Genomic DNA, 20,595 nt, shown 5'->3' on the forward strand with positions numbered 1-20,595 from the left:
GCAAGGAGGAGCTAGATACGAATCACATGTTGCAAAACAGGCCAACATTTATGGCCTTTTGAAACGCCGTCTCTTTTCTTTTTTGCTGATATTAGCTGTTGTTCATCTCACGAGCCCAAAACAAGGAATCACCTCCCATTTGATCCTTTTGACAACTGCCTGGAAAAAGATTTCCATTTAGCCTAGCATTTTCCATGATTTTTAAAAAATTCTATGTAAGTGACTGGCTGGGAGTAGGGGTTTTGTTCCAAGAAAGAAGATAAGAATAATAGCTTCATATAAGTCAAATGAGAAAGCAGCCAATGCTATGTAACAGCGCAACAGATAAACGGAAAACAGCAGCAACCAGAGGCAGGCTGAGAAACTGGCCTTGCCAAAGATATCGGCAGTGATAAATGGTTTACTACATACAAGTCCTCCTGACCTGAAGACTGGATTTAAATTTTGTTTCTTCCCCCTACCCACCCTCCAATTGAGATACGTGCTACTCTGCTCCCTCATAAAAGGTTTTCTTTAAAGGAAAACTTTTCATTATCTCCCTGGCAGGAGGGGTTTTCGAAAACTCAGACCAGTTTTTAACATAGGAACTCTAAATATTTTATTTGGTAACAAGAGCCGGGCAGTGGCAGTCGGCAGACAAAGTCATGACTGAGAGGTCTGGCTGATCTGAGCCTTGCGTTCTCAAGGGGCCCCCAAAATAACTTTCCCAGAAACTTTCCCCTCCTCTGCAACCCTCTTCAGGTTATTTTTTTAAAACTCCCTCAGTAGCAAGTTCAACCTCTCAGGGACCTGGATCCAGGACCTTTATTTCCTCTGATAAGGACACTGTTTGCTTTGAATTCATGTGTGAAGGGAGATGGCAAATAACCCACGAAAAGGAGCAGTTACTATTAAGGGGTGCCAAAAAATGACACACCGTGCTCCCCCCGACATTCTATTGGAACTGGAGGGCAGGAAGGAGAAGTACCAAAGCATAGCAAGTCTAGCAAAGACCCTCGGTGTTATGAAAACAGCTGGAAGTGAAATCATGCTTGTGTTAAAGGGCTTGATAGCTTTTGCTGCGGAACTTGCCAAAGATTCAGAGACAAGGAATGAGCAAAAACAGCAGCCACTAGTGGGAGAAGAGACATACGAGCCCTCTTTCCTCCGTAGCGCAAATGCTTAGCTTGCTCCCAGGCACAAAAGCCAAGAGATCCACATCAGCACCGTGACATGTTTACTTAGATGAGTTCACTGTAAAAGCCTCGGCCAAGCTTTCGGCGGCTTTCATGAGTGGATGCCAGGACTCGGCAGCCTTGAGCGTTGCAAGCGGCAGTCCACTCCCGTGAGTCTCCATTCTCGTTCTCTGTGGCCGCCGTTTGCTATCATTTTTTTTCTTTTTACAGGAAAATGACAGTATTGATCGTAGAACGCCTCTTCTCTTAAAAGCACAAAAGGAAGCCATGTTAGATGCTAAGAAAATTTCCACATGTGATACATCTGAGGGCTGCCCTTTGCAAAAAGGCTTAAACTTTATCAGCCAGCCCCCATAAAATACTTTAAAAGTTGGCATCTTTCACTAAAGCTTTTGGTCGGAGTCTCAGTTGGCCACTGGGCCTCAATTCTCCTTCCAATCCTCATACTGCAGTCTGCAACTGGGAATTACATGGGATAGGCTAATAATGAAGGTCTTTCTCCTGCCAGTCCAACAATGACCAAATAGCACTCCAAAGTGGCCCGTGACAGCAAGGTAGCAAGATGCAAGCAGGGAACATATTCTCTATCCTGAGTCTCTCCTCTTTCTCCAGGTAAGCGTCCCAATGGCTTACAGACAGACTAACAAAAAACGATACCCAAGTAATGCCTTCTGCAAAGACTTTGAAAAGCAAAGTACAAAGGGAAAATGTAGTGGTCCTTATATTAAAATGCTGGAGAATAATTTAAGTTGGTGGGCTAAGAGTCAATATAAGCCAAATTGTCATAGTATTTTGAGTCAGTTTGGTGTAATGGTTAAGAGCGTGGGACTCTAATCTGAAGAACCGGGTTTGATTCCCCACTTCTCCACTTGAAGCCAGCTGGGTGACCTTGGGTCAGTCACAGCTTCTAGGACCTCTCTCAGTCCCACCCACCTCACAGGGTGATTGTTGTTGAGTGCGAATAATAATGACATACTTTGTAAACCACTCTGAGTGGGTGTTAAGTCATCCTGAAGGACGGTATATAAATCAAATGTTATTATTATATGATTACCTAATGCAAGTCCCCAGATTCTTTTTCCCCCTGCAGTAGCTAACTTCTGGTAATATTGAAACAGACCCCCCCCCCCCATTAAAAAGATTGAGTGGTTATATTGGTCCATAGCAAAATCCAGGGGCAGTATTAGCAAATGGGCAACAGGGGCAGCCACCCCAGGGCCTTGTGCTGAGGGGTGCTGTGACTGCCCACAGCTCTGCCCCCTCAAAGGAATGGGGGGAGAGGAGTCTTCTGACGGTACTTGCACCTGCCCCCTTTGGGGCTCTGGCAGCAGCAGTGACCTTGCTTCTCCCCGGTGTGGAAGTGTCTGACAGCATGGGGCATCCCGGACTTTTGCCCAGACCTCAGAATCACTAAGATCGTCCATGGCGAAATACAACTCCGTATCATACCTTTTGTTAAGGCCAACCCAAACACCACAACACAACACAACATGCAACCTTCCAAGTTCTCCAGAGCTCTTTATCAGGCTGGGTTTTTTAAAAAGGGGGAGGAAGAGAGAGAAGTGCAACTTACAGGCCACGGTGGTAATCAGGCGTTTTTCTCTGCATTATGTGCAAGATGCTCAATGAGCACAGGATGTGGCTAGCTGGTACCAGTAAATCAAACTGGCCCTGAATCCTTCGCTAGACGTTAAATTTCATGGAAGACTTCTGTAAAAATGCCAATGTGCATGCCCAGAACACACTTTTTTGCTGTGTGCCCTGTGTCCTTTGCCCACCTGGCCACTACCCTACAGTTCAAATAACACCTGAAATGAAGGGCGCTGCTCTAATTCAACACAGAACACTGCCTGCCTCCATTTGGGAAAGATGCTATAAATACAGTAGCACACATTAAGAAAGCTCCCCTTGGCAAACAGCTGTACGTTTTTCCTATTCTATAAATGACAGAAGGGAAATGAGGAGGGAGGAGAGAGAGCTTTTCTTCTTTTAGGTGTGACAAGTTGGCATTAAACAGAGGTGGCTAAACTACTACGTGTCGGAATGATTGGTAGGCAAGAATGAAGAATACATTAAAATCACTCCAAACCCCAACGCACATACACAGAAAGGCTGTCATAATCCCAACACTTCACTTTTGCCAAATGTCTCACTTTTTCCCCAAGTACACACCTACTCTGCTCATCAACCATGTCAAGTGTTTTCAAGTTGCACACATTCAGGCATTTAATAGAGCCATAGATGCTTTGCAGAAAAGAGACTTAATTGCAAAACCATACACATTCTAGGTAAAATTTATTCCTGTCTGAAAACCAAGGAGTAGGAAATATCCCGTTGGTTTATGGGGCACTGTCCAGGATGGCAAACTGAAAGTGCGACTTTCCATGCCCCGCTGCTGCCTATTTTCCAACATATATTCAGGACTGATTCATTCCTTGCATTGCATAAGAAAAACGCAAGCCCTTATTATTAACTCCAGGATCTTGTTTACCCAAATTAAATACTTTTCATATTTGGCTCTACAACTAAATAAAATAATGGTCCGATTGATCTGAAATCCTTAGATTATTCACATCTTTGTTATGGTTAGCTGGCAGTCTTTTCTCTCATGGCCCTGAACTACATTTATCCTCACCAGAGTTACCATGATTGGTTGTAGTAAATCATGTGATCCTCATTCCCCCCCCCCCCGCCCGCCTCTATTACTGCTGCAAATGCCTCTGTATTAGCAAAGCACTCTACGAGGGAATCATTCTTATGCGGAAGCAACCTTCACTCCAGGAGCTCAGTTAGCTAATCCCATAGTTCAAGTGCAGGTTGGCCCAGAGAGGGAACTCAGGAAACGGCAATATCCCCACAATAGAAACAATCCGGGGGTAAGGTCCCAAATGGAGAAAACAACACATTTACTGGCCAAAAAACCCCCCTGATTATGCAGAAAGGTACTCTTAAAAATGTCCCTTTAACATTTGGGCCTACTCCTCATTATAGGAGGTTCTTTTTTCCCCCTCCCAATGGCTTCTAATTTCACACTGCTTCGCCACATTCCTCATGAAGCAGTCTAAGTGCTACCTTCATCCACAAATCAAACAGATATGGCATTCAAAACCAAAAAGTGTTTCATAAATCTTCACTCCACAGGTGTCACAAGGAACTAGTAGAAATGTTTGAACACATCTGGCACAAGAGAATGACAACTGCATGAGAATAAGTCAGGGGTGGAATCCTTAGTCAAGAAGCAGAGGAGTTAGCCGTGTTAGTTTGCAGTAGCAAAATAGAGAAGAGTCCAGTAGCACCTTTAAGACTAACCAACTTTACTGTAGCCTAAGCTTTCAAGAACCATAGAGGCATCTGACGAAGAGGACTGTGGTTCTCGAAAGCTTCTGCTACAGTAAAGCTGGTTAGTCTTAAAGATGCTACTGGACTCTTTTATATTTTAGTCAAGAAGAAGCAAGGGCCCCACAGATGTCATGACGTCCTTACTACCAATCTACCACAATATGGGCCAGGGCAACCAGCTACAAGCACAAAACAAGATGATCCAAAACAAGGTTGAGTGAGATACCAAGCTAAGGGTGTGTGTGTGTGGGGGGGGGGTTCTATCTGGGAAATTACACAGAGGAAAAGGGTTAACGCCTTCAAACCGGTGCCACGGTGCCAGCCTAAATCATCCCATCTCTTGGGACACATCCAGGCTCTGCTGGATACTGCGTAATCATCACACAATTTGCAACTGAAATGCCGCACAGGAAAATCCAGTCACAAATGATTGCTGCAGTGCAATATTATCACGGCGCAAAATCTGGCAATGTGTAGATGCATCTGCGCATGGGCACAGAAGGGGCCACTTTAAAAAAAAAACTGAAGACACGAGGAGACCCGCTCACTTATCACCCATGACTTGACCCAGAGGCCGCATCTTTTTAAAATATTGATATTGTACTGTTTTATATTGCTGTTTTACAATCATAAAATGTAATTTTTACAGAATGTAATCTGCCCTGAGCCTGCCAGTTTGCAGACGGTGGAATAGAAATTGAAAGTAAATAAAATAAAATAAAATAAAATAAAATAAAATAAAATAAAATAAAATAAAATAAAATAAAATAAAATAAAATAAAGGCAGCTTTGTACGTTCATGCAAGTCCACCCTATTCAATGTACAAGGGAAAAGTTCAGAGCGCAGAGATTTGCAAACACCGCCATACCTGGCATATCCCACTGATGCACATGTCCAGGGATTTGGCATTACAGCGAGTGCCATCCAGGACTTTGGGGGCAAGCTCCACCACCAAGGGTTTCCCCAAAGCTTGGCACTTCAAGGCACATGGGGAGCTGGAATCGCCATAGACAGGAACCCATTCATAAAAATGCCCTTGGTATTTGACATCGTTGTAGGCAGAACACTGCTGGGCCCGGAAATCTCCAGCTTCTGAAGGGCAGTCCTGAAAAAGAAAAGGGGGTTTAATAGAGCATATTTTCACTTAAGAAATCACCTGCATGTTTATCAACGACCGTAAAGCAAGAGGAGGGTAGAAAGAATGGCTTCACTCTTCATCATCAAACTCACAGCCGAGGGGATGGCTCACACTATTCATGAAAGCAGCAAAAAGCCAAATTGCCAACATATAAAGAAAGGGATTCGACATCCTTGGGGGACTCTTGTCAGGTATGTAAAAGGATAAAAGGAATTTAGCGTGGCTTCCCATGAATCTTGACCTGCAGATACAGTTTTTCATCTCAGGGTCCTAGAAACTTTAGGGGGTGGATAGCTAAAGGCGGGTATGATAAAGGTTTTTTTTTAAAATTAAGCATGGGGTAGAGAAAGTGAGTAGAGAAGACTTTTTAATCCGTAATACTGGAAGTGAGAAGGCACCCGCCTTGACCTGGATAGCCCAGGTGAGCCTCTGAGCCTTCTGAGGTCTCGTCAGATCTCAGAAGCTAAGCAGGGTCGGCCTTGGTTAGTAATTGGATGGGAGACCTCCAGTGAAGACCAGGGTTGCAGAGGCAGGCAACGGCAAAACCCCTCTGATAGTCTCTTGCCATGAAAACCCCACCAGGGGACGCCAAAAGCCACCTTTGCCTTGAGGGCACCACACACACCCAGAAGGCACCCAGTGAAGATGACAGGGAATAGATTCAGGATGGACAAAATGACATACTTCTCTACTCAGTAATTAAATTGTGGGATTCTCTGACACTTGAGGCTGTGATGGCCTCAAGCACAGAGGGCTTTAAAAGACGATTAGACCAATTCAAGATGGGAACCTCCATATTCAGCAGCAGGCAACCTCTAAATACCTGTGTTGGAAGGCAATGTCAGAAGAAAGCCTTGGCCTCTATGTCCTGTTTAATGGCCCTACAGGGCAACTGTTGGCATCTGTGTGTGATAAAGGATGCTAGCTAGGTGGACCACAGGTCTGAGCCGGCAGGGTTCTTCTTTATGTTCATAAGCTAGAGTAAGAGCCCCGTGGCACAGAGTGGTAAGCTGCAGTACTGCAGCCCAAGCTCTGCTCACAACCTGAGTTCAATCCTGGCAGAAGCTGGGTTCAAATAGCCAACTCAAGGTTAACTCAGAGCCAAGCTACAAGTGATGCCCGACACAGGCTGGACACTTGTCAGCTTCCCTCAAGTTTTGATGGGAAATGTAGGCATCCTGGTCTTGCAGCTGTAACGGAGGGCCAAGCTGTAAAACCAGGACGCCTACATTTCCCATCAAAACTTGAGGTAAACTGACAAGTGTCCAACCTGTGTAAGGCATCACTTGTAACTTGGCTCTCAGCCCTCCATCCTTCCAAGGTCGGTAAAATGAGTACCCAGTATCCTGGGGGTAAAGTGTAGATCACTGGGGAAGGCAATGGCAAACCACCCCATAACAAAGTCTGCCAAGAAAACCTCATGATGCGACGTCCCCCCCCCATGGGGGGGCACTACCTTTACCTTACGTAAGCTAGAGTAAGAATTACAGCAGGTAGAAATAACACAGAAAGCAGAAAAACGCAGTACTCTATGTCAGCTTTGGGATAAAAGATGAGTCCTGGATCTAAGAGAAGATGGAATGCCATTATGCAATAAGACAGCACTGATTAACTCTGTTCGTTCACAATTACTGTCATGTACGCTCTCCAGTTTGAAAAGGCACCGTAATAAACATTAGCGGGGGGTAAAAATTTATGGAACAAATGAGGATTAATAGAGAGATTTTTTAAAAAAATTCTAAATGGAAGAAAATCATACTGGCAAAAGCACAACTGACTTTTTGGCATAGAAGGACATAAAAAAATTATGCGGAAATGGCCCAAATAAGTTCTTTTTTTCCCTATGAATAGGACCCTAAAGGATTATCTTAAACACTTCCATATTCTGCACATCATAGCATTAGTATGTAACAGTATATAGAGGAGTGGAAATATAAAACACAGGGATTAAGAAAGATTGAAAGAAATCTCATTGGGCAATATATGAGGAATAGCTTATGTAGCTCATTTCACCGAAATATCCATAAAAACATCTTAAGGCACACATATATTTTTATTTTAAACACAGGCAGGTGAACAGCATTGGTTAATAACCCAAGAAAATGCTTTAACTGGTAACCGCAAATTCATTTTATGATTGAAATATCATTAATATTATTTCAGGGACCTACTTATTCGCTGTGACTCCACTGAACTTTACTGCTATACGCTTACAAATCCAGATGAAATCAATTTCATGGTAAAACTATTCTTGTTCATTTCATTAAAACGACATACATATTAAGGTGGGCTTCATTTGTAGACGCCACGTGGATTTTTAGCAGAGTAACATGTCATAAAGAAAAACTGCATTTGCCGACAAAAATCAATTCTGTACCCTTTTATAATCTTTCATTCGTCATACAGTTACCAATGACACTGATGCATTCTGACATAAGATGATACAAGACCCCTCATTTGCATACTAAATGTTGAAATGAAGCAACGAAACACTGCCAAAAATGATAATGGAAGAGTTAATTCTCCGATACTCTAACATGGACAGGGTTCAAAGGCCTGCTGTACGTACTTTACTTAAGTATTCACTTAAAAATGTAAAGTGAGAATGTGATAACCACAACATTCATTCATTTAAAATAGTCATACCCTGCACTCTCAACGTAATAGTTACAGAGACCGTGTCTAGCCTTTAATAAAAACAGTAAACAACAAACATAATAATGAATACCTCTGCAACAAAAAAACACCAAAGCAGTTCAAATTAAGTACCAGCATTAAAATGTAGCAACAGAGTTGCAGTGCAATCCTAAGTAGAGTAACTCCAGTCTAAGCCCAATGAGGCAACTCTGTTTAGGACTGCACTGTCGAGAAGGAGAGAGAAGAGTGCCCTCAAGTCGCTCTCCTAGTGAGGTTTTCATGGCAAGAGACTAACAGAGGTGGTTTGCCATTGCCTGCCTCTGCAACCCTCGTCTTCGCTGGAGGTCTCCCATCCAATTACTAACCAAGGCTGACCCTACTTAGCTTCTGAGATCTGATGAGATCAAGCTCTCCTGGGCTAACCAGGGCAGGGCAGGATTACACTTTTATTGACCTTGAAATCAGCAAACGTTAAACATTTGAGCATGAACACCCCAACATATGGTGGCAAAACTCAAAAAAAGAAATTCAGGAGGGTGAAATGCGGATATTATGATCAATAAATGTTATTATGGCTATCTGTTATTTAAAAACTGGTGTGTCTTAAGATGTCACGCCTATTGTAATAATCTTACTGTTTTATTGTATTTATTTGCTATGGCTCTTGGGCTAACATGTGAAACAAATGAACTGGGGGGAAAGGGAGACGAGGAAATCAACAGAATTCCTGAGTGTAATGAACTGGTTTTTAGCGGGACCAAAAATTTAAAATGATCCATCAGTTGGTTGTAGAGAGGAAGCTACGAGTCTAGAGAAGAACTGAAGTATCCCAACAGAAAAGGCCAGGTTCTACACAGCACGGGGATATTCATTAGAAAGACAGGATTGTGTATCAACAGGGAGCAACTGCCAAAATAGAACTCAACTTGCCTTACTGAGAGCTCCAAATGTACTGATGAGGCATTTAGTTTCCCTAAGAGGCAATTTATGGAACAATAAGCTCCATAATTTTTCTTACCCATATTTTGGTGTGGTTTTTCCACCTTAGTTCTGGTTTAAAACAAAAACAAAAACCTTGGTGCATTACAGAATGTAATTTGTAGTTCTGACCAGAATGGTAAACCCAGTTTTGGTAACATCTGGGCCTCAGTCTAAAAAATTATCTCTAAGTTGGCTCAGGAGCATGGTGCGCCTCCATGCCACAAAGTTTGGCCTGTTAGAGAAACCTTCCATGCCCCATCAGTACATGTGGAGGTCTCAATGGGGCAAGAATTAGCCCTGGGGCCATTTTGGTTTGGGAAAACAGTGCTGGAGAAAGGCTGAAGCACTTCCCCTTCCCCTCCAAATCGAGTCCCGCGTGCCTCTTCCTTAGCAAGGAACTCGCAAGCACACATCTAACAACCCAAGTACTGTGTACCGTGTAGTTACCATTTAGCAATCCAGAACTCTGCGGCAACAAGATGGAACCAGGGGAAGAGTAACCACACCAGGGAGAATAAAAGGGCTGATGGCTCTGAGCCTTTGTTGGAACAAGTTTTCTGTTCCTTGTGATCTGTCCGGGGTGCTGAACTCCTTATACCAACTCCTTTTCCCTTGTGAGCCGGCGAAATGGACATAGGCCCTTTCATTGGCTGCTCTTCCTGCTTCAACCGCTTACATCCTGTTTGTTTACTGCACAAATCCCTTCTGGACTTCCGCCTGCCCAGCCCTCCCAGTGGGCCCCACTACATCAGAGTAGAAAACAGCTGAAATAAGTTTTCCACTGACATTGGTGAAAACAAATAAGGAGTATATATATTTTTTAAACAATGCTGTGCATATCCCTACAAACTCAGGACAGTTCCTAGTAAACTGGGGTCACTGAAGCTTAGGAAAGCAGATGAGTAATATTCTTGCTTTTCCAGTAAAACAAATGTGACTGAAGTTGGGCAAGCCGGTTACAGTTTCGGAGATACGGCCAAAGATTCTCCCACTCTAGACTGTTGCTTTTAGAAGCTTTATCTCTTCAACGGTGTGGCAAGATAATGCTTTGCTGGAATTAACTGGAACTGCTTGAACTGCACAAGCCTATCCAACACCCAGGCCTGCTTGAAGTGTGTATGTCAGATGTTGTGTTCAGACAGTACAAAATACCACCTTGTTGTGTGAGTAGGGTGCAGGGACTGAGAGGTCATGGATAAGAAGGGGGCTGTGACCCTTGTTGTGACACTAATGCATTCTTGCTGCTGTTTTCTCCTGTGAAATCATCAAGAGTATACTCCTCACAAGAACAGACAAAGCAAGCACTTAGAGCAATCCTACGCAGGTCTACTCAGAAGTAAGACCCATTGTGTCTAACTCCCAGGAATGTGCTCCTAAAGAACTGATGCATAACTGCAAAGAATTTTCAAATTGGGAACAGAATACATAGCCTTCCCCCAACGGGCTGTTATCTGGAAATTGGAATCAGAACCATTGCAAAGAATGCTATATGATTTCCACGGGAAGGGGGGGAAACTACAAATAACAAAACATTCCTTGAATATTTAAAGCCTTAAATCTATAGTCTGGTTTCTTACACAAATATGCAAACTGAAGAGTCTCATTAAGTCCTGCTGTTTTTCTACGCTCAGCAACTGGGTGGGTCCAGCGGCTTGCTTTTTGAAAAGGACCGTGCCAGACTTTAGGGCTTCAACCCTGAAGGTGTTTAATTGTCGCTAAATGATCTTTAGTTTCAGCTAGTCTTGGGCGAGCACAAGGAATTCACCTGCCTTTTCTTAAAACCACGGAGCAACTGTTCTGGTGCACTGAATCAAACGCAGAAGGCTACTATCCTGTACACATTAGCTTCAACTGGATGTCTTCAAAATGTACTTCTAGGCTACTCATTGCAAACTCCATGTACGTACCACAGAGCAGTGGTTCCAAGTCTTATGGATCGGGACCATGAAATAGGCTGCCTGCTACCAGCTTCGTCGTGGGCCCCGCCATGCACAGAAGGGAAAGGGCATTTAAACTTTCAACTTGCCCCAAGTTTTGCTCATTAAAACTAGGCTGATTTTAAAACCTCTCTGTTTTTATATTTTCAGTACTGCATTGTTGTGACTTCTTTGAAAGCTGGAAAAGCTGTGAATTTTTTAAGCAAACAAACTCTTCATTCTAAGTAGTCACAAAAAGTCCAGGATGACTGCATGTGAGGCTGCTCGAGGACCTTCAAAGTTATCTGACTGAAGCTTAGGCGATAGGTTGAGCCTGGAATTCCTGGAGACCTAACTGAGAGACACCCAGGGCTGGAAGATGTATGGGGAAGCATTGCTAAGTGTGTGAATGTGGTTATTCTGAAATAGAAATAGTGCAATCTGAAACAGAATTACACCCTCTAAATCCACTGAAGGACATAACTCTGCTAAGGATTGCACTGCTAGTCACATAAGGTTTTGTGGGCCGAAGAGCCTCAAGCAGCCAAACTCCAGTTTCTTATGCCCCGTGCAACAACTTCCAGTAGCCACCCCACCCGCCTCGCTCAGACAGCACATTTTGAAAAATCCAAAATGTAACGTGCAGGCACCCATAAGAACTGTGTCAAACTTATATAATGGTTTGCATATTGCTTGTGGCCTGCCTGACAGTACCGCAAAGATTAGATTTACATTTTAACTTCCAGGCAGCTGGACCCAGCGGTACAAGACGGGTGGGTCCCATTTGGGAAAGGGAGAGCAATCGAGGAGTTGTATCTGATATCCGTGTCTGGCCTGCTCCGGCCTTGACTCACCAAAAGGGTTTGTTCCACTGGCTTGTGCCAGCAGCTTGCTCCATTATGTGGCTCCAGCATTAGAAAATCCATCCAAAGGAAGGGGGGGGGGAGATTGTAGCCATTCTGAGTCTTCTTTTTTTTTCTCACAGGCCATGCGCCGTCTTGCAGCAGAAGCCAGCTGGCACCACAATTGCTTTAGGGGGAGAAAAGTGGGCGAGGCGCTGGCTGGTTCTACAGGAGATTAAAATGATTCAGCGTGTCCACTAACCAGAACCTCCCACTGGAGAGCAGAATGGTCATATTTTATAATAGCAAAATATTACTGAGTCCAGGAAGCACATGGCATTTATAAGCAGGGCTGTGTATGGACCACAATCCCTTGGGAACAGAGAAAAGTCACACTGTGTTACACTGGTGTCAGAATCCAGCTTTCTAAGAATCTCACTTTAAAAAAAAAATCTAGTATTTACGGTTACTACCAAAAAAAAGTTTGAAAGCGCGTGAGCAGTGCCAGGCATGACTTATGAAACTGTGATACCTCCTGCCTTTCAGCCAGCACTTGCTTCCCCAAGTGGCTCAAAGGAATCAAAATCTAATACAAGTGACAAAGTTCAGTACAAACTGTTCTTTGGGGAAGCAATTCTCAGCTGGAGATACAACAGAGGGGTGCTCAGCAGCAGCCTCCCCTCCTTCTGTTGCCTCCCTCTGTAGTCGGAAGGAGGAGGGAGAGATGGTCCCTGTTTGGAACTTGATACAGAGATAATGGAAATCCGCTGAGCTGCAGCTTCCCATAATCTCAAAATCCAGAGTTGTTGTTCAATAAGGGCCAGACCACATGCTACGCAGAAGAGCCCGTGTGGTGCAGTGGTTAGAGTGTCAGACTAATATCAGAGACGTCCAGGTTGAAATCCCCATTCTAGCATTAAAGCTTTGCTGGGTAGCCTTGAGCCTCTGTCTCAGCCTAACCTACCTCACAGGGTTGTTGTGAGGATAAAACAGAGGAGAGGAGAATGATGACGTCTTCCACATGTGGATAGGATTTGTAGTTTCTCCCTGGCTGGTGCAGCTGCAAATAAAGTGCAGCAGCACTTTCAAATGACAAGGTTCCCTTGTAATTTCCCTGTCCCAATTCCCCCCAAACTGGCCACTCCTTCCCCTGGGTCACCAGGGCTTTTACAATTAAAAAAAAAATCAGCACTAGAATATCTAGTTCAGTTGCAAAGATACACCTTTTCCCTTATATCTACACAAGGGAAGGGGCTAAAGATTTACTTTTTAAAAAAATGAAAGCTGAGAATTCAGAGAACCTGTTATACCTATTGTTACAAAGGTATACAGATATACCAGTATGGGGCCAGAGCTAATGCAATAATGCAATGTGGAAAACCCCTCTGTGAATGGTCCAAGGCCACCCAGCAAGATCTCATGACAGAGAGAGAATGTGAACCTGAGTCTCCCAGATCCTAGCCCAATACTCTAACCACTACACCACGCTAGCACACAGTGGTTAAACACTTCCTTCCTCAGTGCTGCTTCTCTGATCAATGGATAGTGCTTCATGATTGCATTTCATTAAAAAGAAAGCGTTGGAACGTACAAGGAGCATTCCTAAGCAAATCTATTCAGAAGTAAGTCCGATTTTATACAGTAGGGCTTATACTCAGTAAAGGGCTCTTAGGATCAAAGGCATAATCACAGATCTACCATGTAACATGTTGTTTGGCGCAGGACCCTGTGGCAAACTTGGGTCTGGGATGTACCACTTCAGACTGGGGGGGTGGGCTACACAACGGACCCCTCCTCCGCAAGAAAAAATAATTCTCACAAAAAAATTAAGTATTAGGGAGAAAGCGAGGTTTGAAAAACTCTTCTCCTTGGCATCTAGTTTTATATGGGCAGGGAAATAATTTGGACAGAAGAATATTCAGCCCGGCAAGGTACACGCACGCATGCATGCACACGCACGCGTGCATGCACGCGCACACTCCAAAGATCTTAATTCTGTTTTATCCATGGCACAATCTTATTTCTCAGGCTTCAACCCAGCGCACAATCCCAATTCTGGTTTGAGGATTCATTCTTGGATTCTTGCCTCCGATTCGGACTCTCTGGCTCTACGCACATTGGGACTGCAGACAATTCTGTGGTAACATCTATTAGCAGAGCACTTCAGTTAACATAAAAGCAGAACCCTGCTATCCAAAGTGAAAACATTCTGGGGGAAGATGCTAGAGACATTCCACAGCACCACCCGTCAGAGAGCTGAAGTGCTGGACAAGAAGAACACCGCAGGCAATTTATTTTTACAAACTGCATTTGCAAAAGTGATGGAGATTCAGAACAGTTGCATCATCAGAAGAATCACATTCCAAAATGAGCAACAAAGAACCTGCACATTCACTGAACGTGAAAAGAAGTCCTGAAATATAAAATTCACCTCTGTAAAGAACAAAGGAAAAACAGAGGAACTGAGCATGCCTTTTTTAAAAAAAACAATGAAATGTATCTCAGGATTCGATTTCCAAGCTTGTATGAGAAAAAGCATAAAATGGACAGAAGCCCAAGGGCTCTTCAGGATGCATCTAAGAGTATCTCTGCATGAGACATCTGACATATGGAGAACACGTGTCAGAAGATGCAATGGTAGCCAGGAAGGGTAGTTTAAAAAGGCAGAGCTGGTGGCAGGGCACGGGCTTCGCTATACGCTGGCGCTATACACTTGCTATCCTCTGGTTGCGATCCCACACAGTTTTATACTGGAGAGGTGAAACTGAGAGAGCAGGGAGGTAAAAATGAAATTAACAAACCCTCAGTGGAGCGATCTCCTCTGGCTCTGTCTTTTTAAACTACGCTTCCCGGCTAATACTGTGTCCCTCTACATTTGACAAACATGTGCCGAGGCGTCTCATGTAGAGAGACTCTAAAGGAGGAAGGAAGAGAATGTGTGAACACCCTGGAACCCCACCCCTTTCCTTTCAATTACTTAACGTAACAGTACCATCATGTTAAACCTTCCAAGTCTTAGAGGCATCTTTCAGAAGATAAACATATTTATTTATCTGTTTAGATATAATTAAGCTTTCTTATGTGAGAGGACTAAAGGGTCACTTCAGATTTCAGGAAAATCTGAAGAGGTTTTTTCAGGTTGAGCAGAACATAACTGGAGAGCAGCCAGATCTACCAGCACAAACATTCAGGATCGAAAGGTTAATATGATCTACAGAACATACACATGCCAAAAGGCTACAAGCGATGCAAAGTGGGAGAAAAGGTCTGGGCATGGGCATGATAGGAGGCAGAAAATTTCAATTTAAAATTTGGATTCTGTGGGGTAGCTGAATTTTGACCAGGATATGATATCACATGGTGAAGTGTCCTGGGACGAGATATCACATCCCCGTTAAGTTCCCTTCAGGGCTTTTTTTCTGGGAAAAGAGGTGGTGGAACTCAGTAGGTTGCCCTCAGAGAAAATGGTCACATGGCTGGTGGCCCCGCCCCCTGATCTCCAGACAGAGGGGAGTTTAGATTGCCCTCCGTGCCGTTCAGCAGCACGGAGGGCAATCTAAGCTCCCCTCAGTCTGGAGATCAGAGGGCGGGGCCACCAGCCATGTGACCATTTTCAAGAGGTTCCGGAACTCCATTCCCCCATGTTCCCTCTGAAAAAAAGCCCTGGTTCCCTCTCTTATCCCTGCCCTCCTCAGGCACCACTCCCCAATTTCCAGGCATTTCACAAGCTGCAGTTAGCAACCCTATTTCCTAGGAGGCGCATGTAGCCATTGAGCGACTTGAGCACATGCGCTCTTCCCTTGAAAACACTGCTGCTAAAGCACTGGCCCTGTATTTGAAGAGGGTCAGGAAAGTACAGTGTACTAATTTAGGTTCATGGCACACAAGTGTTTAGCTTGAAAAACTCAACGCCGTTGCTAGGCGAAAAGAAACTTCCAAGGTTTTCCCTTGGTTTTCACAAAAGCCAGCGGGATGTCACTTGATTTGGAGAAAACAAGAATAGTAAAATGGTCCATCAGACTTACATTATTGCTGCAGGTTTTATATCGGATATTCCTGCCTTCACAGTTCCTGGAAAAAAGACAAGGTCTGAATGCAATGACTAAGTAGAAGTAACATTAAAATACTATCCTTTCCCATAAATTATCCTCTCAAATATTGGATACCGTATGACTGCTTCTCAGATTCAATGCCATTTGGAAGGTGAATAGGTTAGCTTGGATGTCTGAGGAAGCAGTACGTTTTTTCCTGTTGGGCTGATATCCATGCGAATATTCCAACCTAGCGAGATAGTTCTGAATATCGTGCACAAAAAGCCACAGAGTTTACCAGCAGCAGTTCTGAGAAAATGATTTACATGGTGACTAACGCAGTTCTCTAAACCAAACCAAGCCCCCCTGAAAAGAGAAGAATTGGAGAAGTTCCTGCTCGCTGGTTAGCTAGCAACAGCAAAATTTGTTCTCCCCCGTTTTGTTCACAGGGAATTGCAGTTTGGGCATGCCCAGAGGTACTTCTCTGGGGAGGAATTAGAGAAGAACCTGCCAGCTAGCTGGTTTAGAACAAGCTGAAAACAAGCTGAAAACCTGCCAGCTAGCTGGTTTAGAACAAGCTGAAAACATCTCCTCTGCTCTGTACACAGGTATTAAAGACCTGGGCGTGCCCAAAGGTACTCGCCAGATTTCTTGTCCTTTGGCCCTTAGCTTGTCAGAGATCAGAACTACATGTAAGATTGGCTCCAAGGGAAGGAAAAGACCTGCTCAGAAGCCTTCTCCGCCCTGTCTGTTTTTGCTGAACTTTTTCCCTTTATGGTAAGATGTTTTGGGTCCCCACTGAGGGAAAAGTGGTATATAAATAAAATATATAATAAATCCAGCATTCAGGCTGCTGTTAAGAAAGTAATATTCCATTCCTTCCTATCTGGACAAGCCATTTTGCATACTGCCCTTGAACAGTAAATCTCTCTACACGTTACTAAGCACCCAGGGACGCCCAAGTGAACCTCATTTCATGTGTCCCTCCTCCAACTTTCCATGCACTCAATCATACAGTCACACTTCAATTTGCTCTGCGTCATGTATTTGATATCAGTTCCTCTTCATCTGCTAAAAGCATCCCAGTTTCCCCCACCTCCCACATCCATTCATTGAAATGCAGATCTTGACACTTTCTCACACCTTAAAGAAATGCAAACTGGCAAGTCAAAGGAGCCTACAGTACTTGTTCTCACAGCAAAAACAGAGCAGAATTGGTGTTTTGCCTTCCAGAATTACTTCCAGGTGCGATTACACAAAGGGAGCTCCCATGAAATCAGCATTCACGTGCTTTGAGCAAGAACAGCCTGCACATGAACTGGGGACTACACATATAATCCTGCACTTGAGCATGCCCAGGTACTTAGTAACATGTAGAGAGACTCAGTGTCTGGAGATTACAGTAGATACGGAATCCTGCAACAGGAGTGCTGTCTGGAATGGATCATGGAGAGAACAGGGTTAACATACCTGTAACTTATGTTCATCGAGTTCTTCTGTGCTGACACACATGGGGACTGCGCAGGCGCAGGCCAGCCGCCGGAGAATTTTCTAGAGCTTCCATGGCTCCGAAGGGGCCGTTTGTCGCGCGCCTCAGCGACCGTTTTCCCGCCCAAACGGTCACGTGATCCTCCAGCGACCAACGGCCCCTTCCCTCAGTTCTTCCCTTGCCGCCGCTTGACCAACACACTTCAGCCGTAACACCTTAAAAACACCAATATCCGTTACAGCCATCACAGTATTGTGCATTGGAGTTCACAGCGGGGTAGGAGGGAGGGTTGTGTGTCAGCACAGAAGAACTCGATGAACATAAGTTACAGGTATGTTAACCCTGTTTTCATCTTCGTTCTTCTGTGCCTCCACACATGGGAGTGTACCAAGCTTCACACAATAAGGAAGGCGGGGGTGAAGTCCAACACAATTTTATTGAACAAACAAGAACAACAATAAATAGATATGCATATATACATCTATGTAAAAAAAACTGTGTAAGGACACATAAATATTCAATATTTACATATACACACCCCCAGGTACATATATACACACTTTCACTCAAGGGTACCCAACAGGTACGCCAAGAAAGCCATATCAAAAAACTCCCTCAGGAAAAAAGGGAGTGTAAGACAGCCTTGGCCACAGATACATCCTGCTCCGCATTGACATCAACGGCGTAATGCCTGACAAAGGTGTCTGCAGAGGACCATGTGGCTGCTTTACAAATGTTAACCAGGGGCACCCCCCTGAGGAGTGCCGAAGAGGATGCTTGGGACCGCGTGGAGTGGGCTCTGACATGAAGCGGGCAAGCCACCCCTGCTAGGGAATAGGCCTTGCTAATGGCCGTCACAATCCACCTAGACAGGGTCTGTGAGGAAGCCCTGTTACCCTTGTCCTTGGCCCCAAAACATACAAACAGGTGAGGACTGGAGCGGAATCCCTTCGTCCTATCCAGGTAATAGGCTAGGGCCCTCTTCAAGTCTAGGGTATGGAGGGCCTTTTCCCCCTTAGAGGAGGGTTGAGGAAAGAAAGCAGGCAGTGAGATATCCTGCGAGAGGTGGAAGGCGGACACCACCTTGGGCAGGAACCCAAGGCAGGGACGCAGGACCACCTTGTTGGGATGAAACACAAGAAAGGGAGGGTCAGACCGCAGTGCAGACAGCTCACTGACCCTTCTGGCCGATGTGACGGCCACCAAGAATGCTACCTTGTAGGATAGCATATCCAAGGGGCATGTAGCCATCGGTTCAAATGGAGGCAACATGAGACGTGAGAGCACCAAGGACAGCGACCACTGAGGCACTGGCGCTGACACAGGTGGGTAAAGGTTGTACATGCCCTTAAGGAACTGGCGGGATTGTGGGTGAGAAAACACCGTAGCACCCTCAACTCGGGTGTGAGCAGCTGATATCGCTGCCAGGTGGACCTTGAGGGAGGAAGCCTTCAAGCCCAGGCCACGCAAGTGGCACAAATACTCGAACACCACCCCCAAGGGACTGCTGTCAGGCACCACCCCTCTGGCAAGTGCCCAGAGCTCAAACCTGCGCCACTTGGCCGCATAAGCGCGCCTAGTGGATGGCCGACGAGCATTCAGGAGGACCCTCTGTACCTCGTCAGTAAAGCCTATCGGGGAGGAACGATCCGCCAAGCCGTTAGATGCAGCCTCCTTGGATCGTGGTGGACCAGGCTCCCGTTTAGGAGAAGGTCTTGCCGAGGGGGCAGACTCACATACGTCCGTTGGGACATCCGCAGGAGCTTCGGGAACCAAACCTGCCGTGGCCAGAAGGGGGCCACTAGAATGCAGTCCGTCCCGTCCTCCTCTATCTTGCACAGGACCCTGGGAATCAAGGGGAACGGAGGAAACATGTAGTGCAAGCCCTGCGTCCACGTAAACTGGAAGGCATCCCCAATAGAGAGGGGGTCGCTCCCTGCCCTGGAACAGAACATGTGGGCCTTGGTGGTCGCCGCAGTGGCGAACACATCTATCACTGGATGACCCCACATCTGGAAGATCGGCCCAACGCACTCTACGTTCAGTTCCCACTCGTGTTCCAGTAAAGGGACCCTGCTGAGGGCATCTGCCCGGGCATTGTCCGACCCAGCCACGTGTATAGCACGGAGCGACACGCCGTTCTTGATAGCCCACTGCCAAGTGAGTGTGGCTTCCCGGCACAGGGCCATGGACACTGTGCCCCCCTGCTGATTCACGTAGTACATGGCAGTCGTGTTGTCCGTCTGCACCAAGACCTGACGATTTCTCAGCAGTGCTGTAAGAGACACAAGTGCGAAACGAATGGCCCTTAGTTCAAGCACATTGATATGGAGGGTCTTTTCCCTGTCAGACCAGACATCTTGCACCGACACATCACCACAGTAAGCCCCCCATCCCAACAGAGAGGCATCAGTGGTAACCGTGATGTCATGGTGTTGATACCCGAAAGGGGTCCCTCTAAACAAGTTGTCATCAGACAGCCACCAGTCCAAGGAGGAGAGGATGACCCTCGGGATAGAGAATTTGAGGGACGGAGGGTGCAGTAGAGCATCATACCTCCGCACAAACCAGTTCTGTAGAGGGCGCATACGCAGCCTAGCGAAAGGCACCACAGAGGTGGCCGCTGCCATATGCCCTAGTAAGCACTGGATAGTACGCACAGACTGGAACCGGTTCCTTTTAAACATGGACACTAGACCCCTTAGGGACCGAGCCCTCTCCAAGGGGAGCAGGGCCTTACCCTCCACAGAGTCTAACAGTGCACCAATGTAGGACACCTTGCAGGCGGGCACCAGTTTGGATTTCCCTAAGTTCACCAGGAGCCCCAGGCGTTGGCAAGTGCTAAGTACCAAGCCAATGTCCTGCACCAGCCTAGACTCTGATTCAGCCACGATGAGCCAGTCATCGAGGTACGGAAAGATGGTACAGCCTTCTTCCCGTAGGAAGGAAACCACAGGGGCCACACATTTAGTGAACACTCGTGGGGCAGTGGACAGGCCAAAGGGGAGCACCTTATACCGGAAAACCCGTTGCCGGTAAACAAAGC

General features: G+C 45.5%; 1 protein-coding gene across 1 annotated transcript in view; it reads right to left on the reverse strand.

Annotated features, from left to right (window-relative positions):
* ADAMTSL3 (ADAMTS like 3) overlaps positions 1–20,595 on the reverse strand; it is a 200,124-nt gene that overhangs the window by 139,714 nt on the left and 39,815 nt on the right. Inside the window, exons 4-5 of the mRNA XM_055002297.1 lie at positions 16,055–16,100; positions 5,384–5,620 (exon numbers count right to left, since the gene is read on the reverse strand). Of these exons, the coding sequence (XP_054858272.1) occupies positions 5,384–5,620; positions 16,055–16,100 (283 nt within the window). The remainder of the gene's footprint in view (positions 1–5,383; positions 5,621–16,054; positions 16,101–20,595) is intronic.

The sequence above is a fragment of the Eublepharis macularius genome, chromosome 18 (genome assembly GCF_028583425.1).
Source record: "Eublepharis macularius isolate TG4126 chromosome 18, MPM_Emac_v1.0, whole genome shotgun sequence".
NCBI classification, from domain to species: domain Eukaryota; kingdom Metazoa; phylum Chordata; class Lepidosauria; order Squamata; family Eublepharidae; genus Eublepharis; species Eublepharis macularius.